This window comes from Fonsecaea erecta (genome assembly GCF_001651985.1).
Source record: "Fonsecaea erecta strain CBS 125763 chromosome Unknown Scaff7, whole genome shotgun sequence".
Lineage (NCBI taxonomy): Eukaryota > Fungi > Ascomycota > Eurotiomycetes > Chaetothyriales > Herpotrichiellaceae > Fonsecaea > Fonsecaea erecta.
In genome coordinates, this window is record NW_017387250.1 from 244,726 (window position 1) to 261,969 (window position 17,244).

The 17,244-nt window shown below is 53.4% G+C and overlaps 5 protein-coding genes across 5 annotated transcripts; 4 read left to right on the top strand and 1 right to left on the bottom strand.

Moving 5' to 3' along the window:
• Positions 1-2,075: 2,075 nt before the first annotated feature.
• Positions 2,076-3,191, bottom strand: AYL99_07939 (hypothetical protein; the record flags this gene model as incomplete). Its single annotated transcript, XM_018839447.1, has 1 exon — positions 2,076-3,191. One exon carries the CDS (start codon positions 3,189-3,191, stop codon positions 2,076-2,078), a length of 1,116 nt encoding a protein of 371 aa, XP_018690568.1.
• Positions 3,192-7,539: 4,348 nt separating this feature from the next.
• On the top strand, positions 7,540-8,418 carry AYL99_07940 (hypothetical protein; the record flags this gene model as incomplete). The annotated part of the gene is made up of 1 exon (XM_018839448.1): positions 7,540-8,418. One exon carries the CDS (start codon positions 7,540-7,542, stop codon positions 8,416-8,418), a length of 879 nt encoding a protein of 292 aa, XP_018690569.1.
• Positions 8,419-8,907: 489 nt separating this feature from the next.
• AYL99_07941 (hypothetical protein) lies at positions 8,908-10,706 on the top strand (the record flags this gene model as incomplete). Its single annotated transcript, XM_018839449.1, has 3 exons — positions 8,908-9,383; positions 9,453-10,036; positions 10,084-10,706. 3 exons carry the CDS (start codon positions 8,908-8,910, stop codon positions 10,704-10,706), a joined length of 1,683 nt encoding a protein of 560 aa, XP_018690570.1.
• Positions 10,707-12,783: 2,077 nt separating this feature from the next.
• AYL99_07942 (hypothetical protein) lies at positions 12,784-15,309 on the top strand (the record flags this gene model as incomplete). Its single annotated transcript, XM_018839450.1, has 1 exon — positions 12,784-15,309. One exon carries the CDS (start codon positions 12,784-12,786, stop codon positions 15,307-15,309), a length of 2,526 nt encoding a protein of 841 aa, XP_018690571.1.
• Positions 15,310-15,722: 413 nt separating this feature from the next.
• On the top strand, positions 15,723-17,001 carry AYL99_07943 (hypothetical protein; the record flags this gene model as incomplete). Its single annotated transcript, XM_018839451.1, has 2 exons — positions 15,723-15,925; positions 16,047-17,001. 2 exons carry the CDS (start codon positions 15,723-15,725, stop codon positions 16,999-17,001), a joined length of 1,158 nt encoding a protein of 385 aa, XP_018690572.1.
• Between the last annotated feature and the right edge of the window lie 243 nt (positions 17,002-17,244).

The window sequence follows — 17,244 nt, forward strand, 5'->3', positions numbered from 1 at the left end:
TAATTGTGATGGTGATCGGGATAAGTGATGGGCGATGGATAGGCGATGGAGAGGAGCTGATCAAGACTGAACAGTTTACGCTCAAGGTTTGTCCTCTCTTGCCTTTCCCTGATGTTGTTTTGTCTGTCGACAATATAGCACACTCCGTACTTCTTGTCTCCTCCTTCCGATCGCCACCATGCCCCCTCCACCTACGGTACACACTCCGCCTTCCGAACACTGAACTGAATTCAACGGGTTGGCTAGCTGGCTGGCTGGCTGGCTGGCTGGCCTGGGCTGGGACTGTGCTGAGCTGAAGGCAAACCCAGGGAGTCGAGAGCTGAACCGGGCTGAACTCACTCTCACATGCCCTGCGGCTTTCTGGCCCCTACTACGGTAGGCACGGAGCAGGTTCGGAGCACGCATAACCCGTAACTCAATCGTGAAAAGCTACGCCAGTAATGACACCCCCACCCACGAGTGCCCCGTAGCTAGGAAACTCTACCTTGAGGTATGTATGTTTGTAGTCGTAGGTAGGTAGGTAGTTAAGTAGGGTCAGGTATACCCGGGACGGAACAGAGTACGGACAGAATGTGCACTGTGTTGATTTTGTTGTTGTTGGAGGTATGGGGCACAACTGTGTCCATCTGGGACGGTGTCTCTACATCGCTTGTCTTCATTTCTAAATGTACAGCATATCCTCGTATGTAGATACCGAGGACTTTGGTCTCCGCATGTGTCTTTGGCCCGTGACGCAATTCAAGCATGCAGCCGCCCCAGGTGGCCCAAGCACAGTACTCGGTATTAGGAGACAGGACTAGCAGTGGCAGCCAGCAAAGCACTTCCTACAATGACATTGATTACATGAATGATTATGAGGATGAGGATGATGATGCTGATGATGATGATACTACTACTACTACTGATGACGATAATCCCGGCGCAGGAGCAGGATCTGATGACCAGAAACCCTCCTAACATACATTCATACACATACTTACATGGTGCATAACATGACGTGCCGCCATCGTTAGCAACAAGACGTTCAGCTGGCTTCTCGTAAGCCGGTCTACCCCGCGTGACTGACACACCGTGCATGCGTGGGAGTGCGATGGTGCACTGCGATGCTGAGTAAAATCGACGGACGGGGGGTAACTGGGTGCATTGAGTCGCAGACTGGCTCGCCTTCAGTCTGTCCACCCTACCTCGGTCTCTGTCTCCTGCTCAGGATCGGACCAGAGTCAGGAACTTTCCCAAGAGACATATTGATTGCATTCAAGCCAAGTGCAAGAAAAGATAGATCAATCCAACCGAAATTATTCAAAACCCTCAAATCAAATGATATTATTACAGAAGCCTGTGATTAAACCAAATCCCTAATGTATCTGCTGAGTCCATAATCTTCCAAGGGCCCGTGAGTCCTTGTAGTAATATCCTCCTTTGTGATTGTAAAAATGACCCATAGTCCCTAATCCCATAACGCCAATTCCGGCAAACTCCCTTCAGCAATGTTGATCCTGGGGGCCACGTGGCTTCTCTGCCAAACATTGAAAAGCCTAACGATCAGGCCCCGGATGTTCCCAAACTCCTGGTATACGCTGCAATATGGTGAATAGTAGACCGATAACCAAAGCTGATGAGCCGTACATGAGGGGGTATCTCTGTGCCAATAAAACAGGAAGTACGCCAACAAAACCTAGACTGCCTCGTCCGTGACATGTTGATACAGGGATCAGAGTCATTCTGTGGTCATGTTTTCGTCCATCATGGCTTCATGATAGAACTTTTGGTATCCCTTGAAAGAAAACTCCAACGAGTGTACATTTGCGCCCGGGGTCGGGGCGCGAAAAAGGAATGACTCATAGTGAAAGCCCTCCAGTGCAATGCTCCAGTGATGAATGTTGTTACAGGTTGCCTAACCTATTAGCGTCAACGACCTCACAGAGGCCATGACTTGGAGATGGAAGTAGTAGAGATGGTGAGTCGTGTTGATAGTTGGATGATTGGTTGGTTCGTGTATGTGGCGATATTTGTAGTGTGGCGGAGTGAGTCGAGAATGTTTGCCACCGATGATTGTACTCGTATTTGTCCCTCCTTTAGGCAACCGATGGTCTGCGCAACGTCTCCTCGCAGTTGACATCGAAGCGCATGTTCCAGAGACGAATCTGGTTCATGATCTTCTCTGTTGCCTCGAGGTGGCGATCGCGACCGAAGATGGAGTCGACAAACTCGGTGCCTGCCTTCTTGCCCATAGTCTTGGAGCCTTCACGTTTGGCGGCCTTGAGCATGAAGTGTTCGCAATCCTTAAGGAGTGCCTTGAACTTCTCCCAAAGGCGTTTGCCACTGATGATGAAATCCTCGACGGTTTCCTGTTTCTCCAGGTTGCGGATCCGGTCTATACATTCTTCGGCTCGCTTCATCTTACCCGCCAATTTGATGAGGAGGAGCCAGAGCTCGCCGGCGATATCGGCGATGGGGGTAGAGGCACCGTGGTGGAAGACTGTCCAATCGTAGATCCATTTGCCAAGCGAGTTGGCATCGAAGACGCTGCCCAGCAAGATGATGGGCAGCTCGGTAGGATCCCAATGCTTGATAGAGTAGCCTGCGGGGATGCCGGCGCGGATGGCGTCCTCCTCGGTTGCCTGCGGTGTCGGTTTGGGTTTGGACTTGGGGGTGGGCTTCGAGGTGGTTGAGGCCCGTCGCGCCCTCGAACGCTTTGGCTGTTCGTCAATAATCTGCTCCTGCCCATAGTAAAAGTAGGTGTCAGTGCTTGGCTTCTTCGCGTGCTTGGGCTTGGATTTTGGTTCTCGGTAGACGTAGTTTGCCTGCACTCGTGCATATTCAGCGTCATCGTCGTAGACAAAGATGGGCTGATTCTGCTTGCGCGATGATGAACGGGTATGATATCTTGAGCCAGGAAATGTGCTGTAGCTCTCATAGTTGCGGGCCTTGCCCCTTGCCTCACTCACATAGATATCATCCCGCGGTGCAGAATACTGGACGTTGGGGTCGTGGTGGGGTGGTGGTGAGCCCGCAGGCGAATACCAGCCTCCCACTCGAGGGGAGGGCGTGTAGCTGGTCCTTCGCGCGTGTTTCTTGGGTGTTGAATCGTACTGGGGGGCGTAGTGGACGTACTCGGCGCTGCTGTACGGCGACGAGTTTCCGTAGTATTTGGTGTAATGGGACGGCGGAACGCCGTAGTGGTAACTCATTTTGATCCTGATGGTCAAAGACTTTGCTCTCGGAGCGGGGCGTTTTCAACTCTCGCTCTCTCCTCACTCCTGCCCCTGTCCGCAACAATCTTCCCCCCGATCTGGGTCTATGTCTGACTGCTCGGGTCGTGTAATGTGTTGTCGAGAGAAAAGGTGTGTCCGGAAGATGTTGGACTGGCTGAATATCATAGCGTGGTTGGCCTCGAACGCGGTGGCTGGGTCAAGTCTGAATTGAGTCAGGCGACTCAATTTGGGACAGTCAAAGTGGGCTAAGCTTGGTTTGCTGCGAGTGAGCAGGCTCTGCGATGACGCGGAAAGGTGGTTGCAGTGAGGAAGGAGAAAAAAAACTCGAAGGCTGGTGAAATCTGGTGCGAGGCCTCCGTATATGTTGGTTTTCCTCGAGGTGGTTGACCAGGCCCCAAGGTTTTGTGTGGATTCTGACTAGGGGGTCCGGAGCAAAGCAGCCGGTGTGAGTCGACTTTCCCACGATGAGTCGACAGCGGGCACCAGGGTCGATTGATGGGTCTTGGGGGGGTCGAAGAACGAGAAGGCTGTCCTCGTTGGAACCTGGGAATCCGTGTCCGCGCGTTTGATGCTGGTAAAGGCGGCTGTGCCTTTGCCGCTTCGGTCTTAGACTGGGGTCGAAGCTGGTAGAAGGGAATGGGACCAACTGGAGCCAGAAAGCTCAGAAATGGCCAATAAGCCGCGTGGGAGAAGGATTGAAAAGATCGTGGTTGAAAGGGAAATTGATAGCAGCGCAGGGAAATCAGGGGGGGCAATTAACGTTAAAATGGATTTTTTGGGAGAAGAGAAGTCGATGGCCCAAGTGTGAGTGGATGTCCTTTTAGGTTCGATGGTATCGAAGGGGTCGAAGTGACAAAGAAGGATTGCAAGGTGGATGCGGCGGATGGCTTGATGGCTTGACGGCTTTTCCACACTAAGGCTGGTCCATGCTCTTGCCTGGGCGTGCTGTGAACCCAACTTTTCTGATGGCTCGTGTTGCAGGGATCAAGGGTTGAGGCCCGTCTAGCGCGATGCGAAGGAAGCCCCTGGCGAGAGGGGGGGAGGACGAGAGGAAAGGCGGAAAAGAGCAAGAGGATCTAGAGGGGCGCCCAGCGATGTCCACTTGGAGGTCTTGGGAGGGGAGGCGGCGTGTCGGTACAGGTATTATACCGTAAATACTGATACGAGACGAAGACGGTGGATGTGAGAAGAAAGAGGCGAAAAGAAGGCGTGCCAGTACTTGTACTTGGACGAGGTGAGCTGAATTGAGGAGGTGGTTGAGGGCAATGAATGGACAATCACACTGTGACGGCGCAGTCCTGACAAAAGTCTAACCAATTCGGGGGTTCCTGACCCTTCTGTTGCTTCTTTTGTTGCTGATTAACGAGAGAGATGATGGAAGCGCCGGCAACGACAGTGGCGAGAAAAATGTTTGATTTGGAAGAAAGAAACAAGTTGGGTTGAGTTCAGAGCGGAAGATGGTGACTCCGAGTTCTGGTTGATGCCGCGCCTTTAAGGACGTATGAGGCGGCGCCCGTGGCTTCACCCTCCAAGTCGGCGCTGGCTTACCTGATCGTGGTCGCACGGGCTTCCAGGGAACGATGATGGTTAATGATCCCTATGCCCAAAACCCCTCAGCACCTGGGTAAACAACACCTACCGTGTTCGGAGGTTGCGAGTTTCACAGCCTCCTGTAATCCTTAAGAGCGAGCGGCTTAAGCCCGTGTACGCGCGCTTTTTCATTCTGGAAGCCCTCGGGAGGGGCTAGACATGCCTGGAACCCCCTCCCTTTACTGACGCTCCGACCAGTTCTGGGCACCCTCCGACATCATCACGGACCCCCGAAAGGGAGTCACGGGGACTGCGCCGCTTCCATGCAGTGTAAGCTGACTGACTGTCCGTCATCGCAATTCATCCCCTTGAGCCCAATGCACGACATAGACTGCGATCTTTGCCCATCGCTATACCGGAATCTGCTATTTCTTGCGACCGTGCCCTTGCCCGATTCTTCATAAATAGTATCATCATCAAAACAACCCCTCATCGCCGTTGTTCATTATGCCTCTTCCTGGTGACGCCTTCAATGGCCCCTCTCCACCACTCTCCGTGATCGCGCATCATCCGAGTAATTACATACTCGAACTCGACAAATTCTTGGTGGCTGTGAGTACTATCAACGGTGGATTGGGGTCAATGGACACGGTCAAGTTTGTGTCAAGTGTTACGCTGGGATTATCAGTCTGGATTCCCTCGAAACAGATGCGGGTCATTCGGCTATGTTCAGCTCTCCCCGTCAAGCTGGTTTGCGAACCAACAGAATCGATCCCTATCAAAGATGTCACGAATAGGCTTTTCGTCTCCCTTTCCCAGTCCAATTCTTGACTAAAATTGCCCTGTCAATTGACGATCCTGCCACCCTGCCAGCCAACGGTTCTTTTGATGAGACGCTATTCTTCGTCAGTTGGTCGAGCCCAGCTGAAATTCAGGGCGATCAGGTCCAATCGCTCTGGGATCATGCACGATCAAGCCTTGTCAGGCCTCGTCGGGCCGTGGATTGCCTCCTGGCTTCGTTGTGCTACGTATGAAGCTGAAAAGCCAAAGTTGATCCTTTCCGAGGACAGACCAACATGTGCTCCCATCCAATGTCTTTCCTGGGGTGCTCTAATCGTATACCTCCATAAAGCACAAAAGGTTAAGATCATCTGCATCTTGGAGACTTCGATTGGCTCGCAAAGGTTCTTGTCGAGAAGCTGACATGACACAAACAAACGTGACCCGTGTGTCTGTGCACATCCCCCTCGGATCCCGTCCTGCAGTCGTCCTTCCAATGAAGACCCGCGGCAAAGGGAGTTGGGAAGGTGACCTGCTGTCGAGTCTGTCTGTCCCGGTGGTGCGGCAACTCGCATGAAGTAAAATGAGCTCGAATCCACCAGAGACGACATCTGTCCGGCTTGCCACAATACCTGACCTCGAGCAATCGTCCATCGATCCGTGTGCACTCTCTTGAGCTTGCATGGCGGCACGCTCTCCGGGCACCGGAAGTGCCTGGAGGGCTTCTCTGCAGGCCCAGTCGGGCTTGTTGATGCTGGTTCTTTTCGATAGGTTCTGTATCTTCGGTATTGCAGCAGTTCTGAATATTACCATACCTTGGAACGCTTCTGCTGGCCGTGGCCATGGTGGTCGCAGGTAAGTGGACTGAGCGAAGGAGCAAGTGCCAGCGCATGCCAGCTTCACGTTAGCCTTGGCGCTGGCATCGGGCATCACTTTCATCCTCTTCCACCACTCCAGTGCCGGCTTTCTGACCGCCTCATTCCCATCTGCTTCATGCTGCATGTGAGCAAGTCGGCAGACTTCCCATTGATCCGTTCACGTTGGGAATGAGGCAACCACGCAACCTCGCGTGGGTTCGGGTCCAAAAAGCCAGCATCGCCCCGATCCGCTAGCTGCACCCATTTTGGGTATCAACTGGGCGTCCTGAGTCTCTGACGCATTTTATGACTGTTTTGATATCAAACAACCACTTGCAACCGACATGGCGGAGCCTTTCTAAGAAACCTAGAAGGTTCTGAGTCTTGTAACGCCTCGAGATTGCGACGGCCTCACGCGCCCAGGGCTATGTTGGGTAGCAGAATAACTTTGCAAGTTGCAATCTGGTCTGCAATTCGCGCAGGATCGATGCAGACTCGATGCAGCCCCGAAAATCGATGACTTCACCAGCAAGGTTGAGTAAAAATGGCTCGGATTTCGCTGCAGCTAGCCCAGACCATGCCGCTTTATGCTTGGTCGGGAAATGGGCGCCTTGAAGCCTCAGTGAGCGTCTTGGGGAGGATGCAGGGGCAGAGCCTCATGGAAAGAAAGGTTCACTGAAAGAAAACTGTCTGGGCGCGAGGTCAATAAATGTCCCAAGTCAGTATTGGCCCTTGTTTGACTGTGCGCGCGCGCATCAGTTACTTCCCGCATGCTTAAGGTCCTCAATTTCTCTCACCCGACTCCGTTGGCTGGAAACAATGAGCAGGCCATTCAGCCCCCTGGTAGCGCTCAAGAATTGGGACTACTCAATGTCCTCAATATCTCCTGCTGTTGAGCTGATCGCCCACACAACTGCCCTTCAACAGACAGACAGAAAGGTACTCTGATCGGGTTCTTGGAAATCTATCTGAATATAGGTAATCGTGATGCAAACATTGAGCTGACAGGGAAACCGGGGTAATTTCAAGCACATTCCCTAGATAAGACCCAGCAACCCACGAGTTCACTGATTCTTTCCTTCCCTCTCTCACTTCACACCATTCGTTATCCGCACCTGTTACAGCGTGAAGGTACGAGGATACCGGTACCAACAGTCATGGACCCTCAGTTCGTGGAGAAACTGGCCCGCGTCGGAGAGAAGATCACGGGCGAATACGGGGGTTTGTTACTGCAGCACGCAAAAATGGATCAGCTCGCGACAGCCAGTGACAGCAAGAATTTTGCGGAACTTGTCGTTCTCGACGAAGCCTGTGGAACGGGGGCAATTGCCTCGCGACTTCTTCACATGCTTGACGAAGAAACCAGGGCGATGACCGACCTCACGCTGCTGGACATAGCTAAGCCGTCACTTGAATACGCCGAGCGACGTCTTCAAAAAGACGGGAGGAAGCTGCAAGCTCTCCGAACACTCCAGGCAGATGCCACAGACACCAAGCTACCTTCTTCACACTTCACCCACGTCTTTCTCGGCTTCGGGCCAATGGTCTTTTCCAACTGGCGAGCGGCCCTTCGTGAGATACATCGCATGTTGCGACCTGGAGGGCTCGCGGCCATGTCCACCTGGGGTGACGGCGGCTGGCTTCCCGACGTCCGCGCTGCACTGGCCAGCGACCCGTCTCTACCTCGCGGACCGGATGCAAAGGAGCTCCTGGAAGCGTTCAGTCCAGACAGCGACTGGAGCGACCCGTCGTGGATCACAACGACGCTCCAGGACTTCGGGTTCGAGGACATCCAGATCAAGACGGTGCCGAGAACGGGGGTCTTGGATGGCATGGAGGAGTTCATGACTACCGTCCCCATGACCCTGGGGAATATTATTGATAAGTGCTGGACCCCAGCTCAAGCTGAGGCGCACGGCGAGCGAGCAAAGGAGACGTTGGTCAAGTACGTGGCAGAGAAGTATCCTTCAGGGGAGATCAAGTGGGACTGGGTCGCCCATCTCATTACCGCGAGAAAGCCTGCGGCTGCGGGTTGAAGTAGAATACACCCGCGTTCACACCCAGGCTGGACTGCAGCCTGGTCCCGAAGTTGAAATGTCGGGTTGACAATCTTATATTACGAATTTTTTATTCAGAAGGTAACGGGAAGTGGTTCTGTCCTCATTCCTCCTACGAGAAACAGTCCTGTGGAGATATCTATTGCTTTCGTCGAGTTGCGAATGTATAACGATTGTTGCACAGGATGCGTGGCCGTTGTAGTCCCCTCAGTTACCGACACAAGAGGAATGAGTCGCACCATGGTGTCTGGAGTGTAGGGAGAGGTTCTCTGGTCCTCGTTTTTTATCTTGACTCGCTCGGACGCTCCATTTAAATTCGAGGACCTTAAAGCCCAGTCAGTAATGGACTTCGTCGGCCGGACCAGGCCCGTGACTATCTTCAACCTGTCTCTTTTGACTCTGCTTCCCAGATGAGATTTCCTGTGTGGGCTTCTCCGACATTGTGGATTTACAGAGCTCAGTGTGAAGATGGTGTACGATGTCGCCATCATTGGCGCCGGCCCTTGCGGGCTGGCCGTGGCAGCTCGGTTACGAGAAGGCACCCCGTCTGCCCTCTTCACCGACGACGAGCACGCCAGATATTGGCGGAGGTTCAACCGGCGCGAGACGATTGAGAACGAACAAAAATGCCAGCGAAAGGCGGCCACCGCCGCCAATTCTGGCTGGAAGAGGAGCGACACATCTCCCTCTGCTTCTGCCACAGCCAGATCGATCATCGTGCTGGATGCTCTCTCGGACCAGTGGATGGCCGCATGGCACGAGCGATTCCGCAGGCTGCAGATTGAGCATCTGCGCAGTCCGCTGTTCTTCCATCCGGACCCCAGAGACAGAGATTCCCTTCTGGCCTTCTCGCACCTCCACGGTCGCACGGCCGAGTTACAGGAGATCCCGAACGTGGCCGGCAAAGAGATCAGCAAGCATCGTGTCAAGAAGAAGCGTCAGAAGTGAGTGACGAAAAGAGGCCCATGTGGGAGAGACAACGGTTTGTTTCGGGTCGCTGACAAGGTTTCAAGAAGGGTTGCACAGCACCTCCGGATCGATGATCGTGACCGGATAGATTACTTCACGCCTTCGGCTGCGCTCTTCCATGACTTCTGCAGTGACATCGTGGACCGTTATGACCTTCGAAACCTGGTCGTACGAGCAAAAGTCGAAAATGTCGAGTATGGAGACTTGGGTGGGTTGACCGGTGCGGATGGATTTACCTTGACCACCGACCAGGGGGCGATTTTCTCCCGAAGCGTTGTTCTCGCGGTCGGTCCTGGAAGCAGGCCTTGCATTCCTATGGACAATCATCTCCAGCTGAACGGGGAGCTGGGCAGCGTGTGTCACTGCTTCGACCCTGCAGGTGAGCACTGCCTTCCGGAGCATGTCCTGCTGAAAATCAACCAAGGACTGCCAACCTCGGTCGTGGTGGTCGGGGGTGGACTGACGAGCGCTCAAATTGCCGATCTAATCATTCGTCGTGGCGTAACCAAGGTGTGGCTGCTAGTCAGGGGAGATTACAAGTTGAAGCATTTCGATGTCGACCTTGAATGGGTGTCGAAGGTGCGCAACCAGCAAATGGCAGTGTTCTGGTCGGCAGATAGCGATCAGGGTATGTTGATGTCGAAAGGGGATGATCTGTCACTGATTTTCCGATAGAACGCTTTGAGCTGCTGAAACAAGCCCGAAACGGAGGCAGCATAACACCGAAGTTTGACAGGATACTCAAAAGACACGTCTTGAATGATCGACTGGTTATCTTGACCCACACTCAGATCGAAGAGGGGAAGTGGTGTGTCGGAAGCCGGACATGGTCCGTCACCTTGTCGCCAGGATCAGAGAATGGCTCCCTGTGTATCGATCACATCATATATGCTACGGGGGCAGCCCCGAACATCGAGAAAGTGCCATGTCTGCGGCATATGTTGGAGAAATGTCCTGTTCGCTCTATCAACGGCTTACCTGTACTTAGCGGCGACTTGATGTGGCGCGACGACATCCCGTTGTTCTTGACAGGCGGCCTCGCAGGCTTGAGGCTTGGACCCGGCGCCGCCAACCTGGCAGGGGCACGACAAGGCGCTGAAAGGATTGCTTGGAAGATTGAGGACCTGCTAGGTAAGAAACACACACCGTTACCTGACGACCAAAGCCCGAGTTCCGCCAGAGCGAGTGATAGGCCTCTTGCCGAGCAGGAAAGGAAGACAATGGCCGAGGAGAGGAGTGAATACACGGGAGGGTTTGCTAATCAGTTTGAGGCCTTGACATTGAATGTAGATCGCTGATGCTAGGATCTTCCATTGGCAATACCTTTTCGATCTGGAGGTCGGGGTTTCGTGAGGAATTCTTACAGCAATGTACTGTAGACGAGTGCGAGCAAGAGTTTCTCTGATTCCATACCCGTATCTGACTAGCCAGATTCATCTAATTCGAGGGCCGCTTTTGACATCTGATACCCTTGGCCATTATCCACACGTGGCAGTGTGCGGCGCAAGCTGTTTTCGCTCATGGCATTCAAACCGTACGAAACGTCAAATTTCCAAACACGGTATGCAAACAGATGTAACGGACACACAACAAATGTGCTCAACGGAGCGCAAATCAAGATCCACGAGGCTTTGGATGGCGGGCACACCCCTGCAAGAATAGAATTGCACATGGGCATGGGCCCAACTCAAACCCCGGACGGCAATTTCATGCCCCGGCCGAACCACGTTTGGCACCGGCGCTGACAGCCTGATGGGACCGACGGCGCATGGACCATGGGATTGATGAGACCTCGAGGCTGTGGTGGGGGACCTTGTTGAGGCTTACTCGTGTGGTGGGCGTCTACAAGCCAGACGCCAATTGTTTCGAAAGATTGACCGGAGATGTTTGTGGCTGTAGTCCCTGGAGTCCTCTCAAGGACCAAACCAAGGAATTAACAATGGTACTCAAATGACGGCCGCCGCTATGGTTTATTGTTCGACTTCCAACACCATTAGCAACAATTGCTTTTCTATAAAGGTACCCAGCCAGAAGAATTAAGGTCCGTAGCCAGGTGGGACGCGGCGCAATTGATTTCCATTCCATCTCTCAACGAATACTAGGTCTTGCGTGCAAGATATTAGCCGAATCCTGGCTTCGGATAGCGCACAACCAAGTGGACTGTGTCTGAGAGACTCCGTCTCGAACTCCATACGTGTACGTAGTAGTGGATCGCGCTGCGCACGGGCTGGACGGGCCTCTGAGCCGGCGGGGCGAACTATTCGTAGAGGGGGAATAGATCGTGAAAGAACGATCGGTGACTCGTCCTGGTAGCTTTGCACTCTCAAAATCACACAACGGGCCTGAGGTGATGGAATTCCGTTCGGGGTTTGTCCTCGACGATGGCTGACTCCTTCCTTTTCCCTCCTCTGAAAACACGCGAACACGGGAATGCACATTGATCGCTAAGGTCGAGGAGGGGAAAGGCACTTTCAAACACGGAATATAGCCTTGTGCAAGAGGGCAGTGGGCGAGCCTAGGAGAGATTCCACCAATACTCGCCTCGTTGTGTGAGCCCTTCAGGCTCTAATATTAGTGGCTGAGGACTGTTTTCAGAGAGATAACAGCGTCACACCCATTGAGGATCGGTTCTGTTGCCTCTGCCTAGCCGATGTGCCAGGGGCTAAGCGACTGAAAATATCAATAAACACGTACTCACACTGAGGCGACGGGGATTGCAGATGGCATCATGACTTGTGTGCGTTGATCTTATCGCTCCGCCGGCAGTCCTTCCCTTCTGGTCACCAGCAAAAAGAACTGCCGACTGCCTAGACACTGGTTGGAGAGCCTATCGCAGGGTGCGCAGGCTTCTCCGGCCCGGCAGCAAAAGCGGTAGGGGCCTGCGGGGAGGCCCCTAAGAGGGGTTTAGCACCTCTCGGGAGGACACACAGGCACCTTGATTGGCCTCCGGGTCCCTTCTAGCCCCCGCTCCGCACCATGCCCCCTCCAGTTTTCCTATCGTCCCTTCAACCTTCTCCCCTTCCACTGACGCCTCCGACGCCTTCGATGATTCTATGCCGGTGTTATCCTTCTCTGCATTGTAGATCTTTTCTTGGTGCACAGCTATTCCTTATGGGGGTTTGGCAGCCCGTGCGCTCACGAGCCCTTCCGTTTGTTCGTGTTTCCACGTCCTCTCCTCGCACGTATCTCCATCTCATGATCTAGCCGATAGATAGATTTCCCGGAATGCGGATCTTGGGAAGTTCGTCCGCTATTCGAACGATGTTGAATTGAAGTCCTCGAGCCTGCGCATGACGTCTTCGCATCCTCCGTCTCACTACTGCTCGTTCCACAGCTGTCAGCTTATCCATCGAGACTGCGGTCGCTGCGATAGTTATGTCGAGCTCTCAATTCGCCACACAAGCGGATGCTGCGCCGGCGTCGGGAGACAACAATACCGCAAACCCCCCACGAAAGAGGAGGAAACGCGCACCTGCTGCTGGTGCAGCTGTGGACTGCTTCACCTGTACAAGTCGCAGTGTCAATTGCGACCGTCGGAGACCGTATTGTTCCCGGTGCCTGGATGATGGGAAAGATTGTGCTGGCTACAAGACTCAATTGACCTGGGGAAATGGAGTGGCAAGTCGAGGCAAGCTGCGTGGCCTTTCACTGCCCGTCGCTGGCACTCAGAAGCTCTCCACGCCCGGTTCACCACCAAGGCCAAAGAAGAGACAGTTGCCGCCACCCTCTCCGCACCGTCCACCTCAGCTTCAACACATTCTCAATGCTGCCCCAGAAGCTCACAACGTCCCCTCACCGGCTGTGCGATCCCCGGAAACTGCACCTAACGGCAACACACACTTCCACTTTGCTCTGTCCCATCCTCCTGCGATTTCACCTTCCTATATCGCGACGACCAGTCCATGGAGCCCACCATCTGAACTTCCCGGCGTCAAGATTGCGCCGAGAGTCTCTTCATATCCAATTCCGTCTTGGGCGCCACCCGCTGTCCACGGCGCCTCTACCAGTGATGGACTTAGACGGCCAAGTGTTGCATACAGCGGGAGCGATCGAGTGTCACCGATGTCTCATTCTCCTCCGTCGCCCGAATCAGCATACTTCGGGCGAGTCTTACACCACACCTCGACAGATGGACAGGCTTCCTATCCCCCGTATCCTGACTCACCTCAAGTTGCATCTCCGTTTGGTGGGCAGTTTGCCGATCACGGGCAGTTTCCCATTTACCAGAGACAGGATGACTCCATCTTCCGCAGCGAAACGATTGATCACACTTTTCTCTCGCAAGACATGGGTCCGGCCGACTCCCAGAACATCGATGAAGATGCCGATGGAGAGGTTGAGGAAGTCCCTCGAGCCACGTTTGAAAATGAATGTGCCATCGTGGAAGACGATTCTGTAGTAGCCTTTCCCCGGTGGTCGCTCCACGATTACAGCCTTTCGTTCTCGCCTTTTGCAGGCGTTACAACTATCGGGGCAACTCCGCGGATGCAGTACCTGATACAATATTATACAGAGGTCATTTCGCCTGTGATCGTAGCCTTTGACGGGCCTTCCAACCCATATCGAACACAAATTCTGCGGCTCGCGGGAAGGAGTGAAACCCTCCAACACGCCATAGCCGCATTGGCAGCGAGTAACCTGAGGCAACGGCGGGAAACAGGGTTATCCACGGGTAAGACAGATCCTGCGAGGCGGTCATCCATGGCCCATCTCACGCTCACGAAAGAGGAGTGGAATGAGACGGGACTGTTGACTCCACAAGAGCAAGCACGTGAGGAATCCTTGCATAAAGGCATTGCCATCCAATCCCTCAACATGCAGCTTGCTAACCCTGTACAACGGATGGACGATTCGATTCTGGCCACTCTCCTTATCCTGTGTCTCTTCCACATTTGCGATTCAGGGGTTGCGAAGTTCCGCACCCAGTTCGCTGGTGTCAAGAAACTCCTTGCCTTACGCAAGAATGACCCAGGTCTGAACACGAGAGAGGCGAAATGGTTTACACGGATGTTTACGTGGTTTGATGCCATGACAGCCACGGTCAATGATCGTGAAGGACAACTTCAGGGCTATCACTTGGACGTATCCGCCCTCTCCGACGAGGAATGGGCATTGGAAAACCTGGCTGGCTGTGATGGGAACCTCTTCAAGATCATTGCTAAATTGGGCAGGCTGAATGTGTTAAGCCAAGGCAAGTCTGTCGAAGAAACTCCCGCTATCGTGTCTCGACCACTGCCCACGATGCCATCTGCACTGCATTTTGACTACAGCAAATTCGATGGCAATGGTTGGGTAAGAATGGCCGAGGACGAGGAACTGTTCTCCAGCAAAGTCACGGAGCCCGATGTGAAGACGCAGTTCTGGCGAGAATGGAGGGAAATTCGACAGGCTCTGTTGGCCTGGCAGCTGGACACCACCGTCTACGACTGCCCGAACCCTGGAGCGCCGTTTCTGACCGAGGAGCAGCGCGTTGACCTTAGCAATATATCTGAGTCATTCAGATACTCTGCACTGTTATATACGGAGCGATTAGCCCATCCACAAGCGCCCAGTACGGACTCGGCCATTCGCAGTTATGTGCAAGACTGTCTGAAGTACATCAAAGCCGTCAAGTCGGACGTCTACCTCCTCTGGCCGTTATTCATTACCGGCAGCGAGTGTGTGGATGACGTTGACCGTGAGGTGATTCGCCAACGATGTCTGGATATACAGAAGGACAGTGGGTTTCTCAATAACAAGAGCTGCTTGGAGCTTTTGGAAAAGGTGTGGCGCAACTATGACGACCAAAAGACCCAGAGCGAGCACGCGCATCCTAACGGAGATGCGGGTATTGAAAGTGGCTTTAGGTTTACGACTATTATGAGAATGGAGAACAACGAGGGCGAGTATATTGTCGTCTGACTGGCGCGAACAGGGTTTGGAAGAGCTGGAAACAACTCCAGACACGATTGGCTGTGAAACACACGGGAGAGAAGATCCAGGATCAGTCTGACGAAGCAACGACGGACAAATGGTTACTGTATAGTAGGAAAAGTTTTTGAAGGCCTTATTGAAGTTGTAAATCCATTTCCGGTACCAATGGTGGTCAATATGAAGTCGACAGTGAACTGATTTCAACCCACGAAACTGCGGTGAGTCGTAAACTTGTGGTATACAAGAAGTGGTTCTTCAGCCTGATGCCTAGAACCTGCAAGGCTGAGATTTCTAGTAGCCGATTGGCCGACATCCAGTAGTCTCGAAAGTTGAGGCGCATGCACAACTCTTCTCTCTATTAACACTTCTCATCTCACCCTTTCACTCCCCAGGTCGCAAATATGTCTAACCCTCCCTCTGGAACGTCGACGCCGCGCGCCTTCACTGTGCAGTCCGCCACTGCGGAAGACCTGCTGAAATCGCAAACCGTCGGCTTGGTGAACCTGGCGGACTTCCGCAAGAGGAGAGCCGATGTCTTGGAGTTGAAGGAGAAAGAAGCAAGAGAAGGGGCAGGCTCGAGGACGAGGACGCCCGAGAGTGACGGGTAAGTTGCTTAGTTTCTTTCGTTCCCACGATCGTCGTCTCCTGCCATGGTGGGCTTCCATCTCGATTACGGATTTATGCTTCTCCCAGTGCTGAGGGCGGGGCTAATTTGCAAAGTACAGTGCGGCGACGACACGAAAGACCGATCGAGACGGACCTCCGAATAAGAAGCTTAAGAAGAAAAAGGCTGCAGCAAAGGGCCTATTATCTTTTGGAGGCGACGAGGACGAGGATGCAGATGGCGGCAGCGCTGTCTCGACGCCTCCCGCGCAAAGTCTGAGAACATCGGCCGAACCGTCGCCTGAACCATCTGCCATTGCCCGCAAATTGACGCCCAACCCCAACTCGACCCTTCCTCCACCCCGAGCAATCACAAAAGCCGCCTTAGCCGCTGAGGCTGTAGAGCGAGAAAGGCTTAGGAAGGAATTCCTCGAGATTCAAGAGCGTGTAAAGGAGACGGAGATTGAGATCCCCTTTGTGTTCTACGAGGCTGGGGCGAACGTCCCAGGCGGGAGCGTGAAAGTGAAAAAGGGCGACCATGTATGGCTATTCTTGGAGAGATGTAGAAAGGTGGGTGCTGAACTTGGTGTCTCCGGTTCTGGCTCAGGATCTCGTGGTGGCCCGAGTGGTGCCACGCAGAAGAAGAGCAGGGAGGACTCGAGAAAACAATGGGCACGTGTGGGCGTGGATGACTTGATGCTCGTGAGAGGCGAAGTCATTATCCCACATCACTACGAATTCTACTATTTCATTGCGAACAAGATACCCGATCCAAGCAGGGAAGGGAAGTTGCTGTTCGAGTACTCTGGAACAGCAGAGATCAGGAAGACTAGCCCAATTGGACAGGACGTCGAAACCAGTGCTCTGTTACGGGTGCCGGGAAAGAAGCAAGAGGCGTTGGAAGGGCACAACGACGACCCGGCACTGACGAAGGTGGTGGATCGAAGGTGGTATGAGAGGAACAAGCACATCTATCCGGCGAGTATATGGAAAGAGTTCAAAGCTGGGAAGGACTTTGAGGAGATCACTAAGGGGGGGCGAAGGGATGCTCAGGGCAATGCTTTTTTCTTTGGCTGATATGGACCTGCTTCTGTGGGAGGGCGGTCGTTACCCCGTTGCCCAGATGATTGACGAACAATGCAACCAAGTCAATCCTTATTGATGAATCTCAAGGGTGGTGCTGTGCGAGCACATGAGGCAAGTGCGGGCAACGGTCATTCCCCTCGTCTATATATCTCGAACCAGATGTGGCATTGGCCGACCTTCCACCCACTCATGTGTTTACACACGGACACTGCAATCTTTCCTCTGCCCATCCTC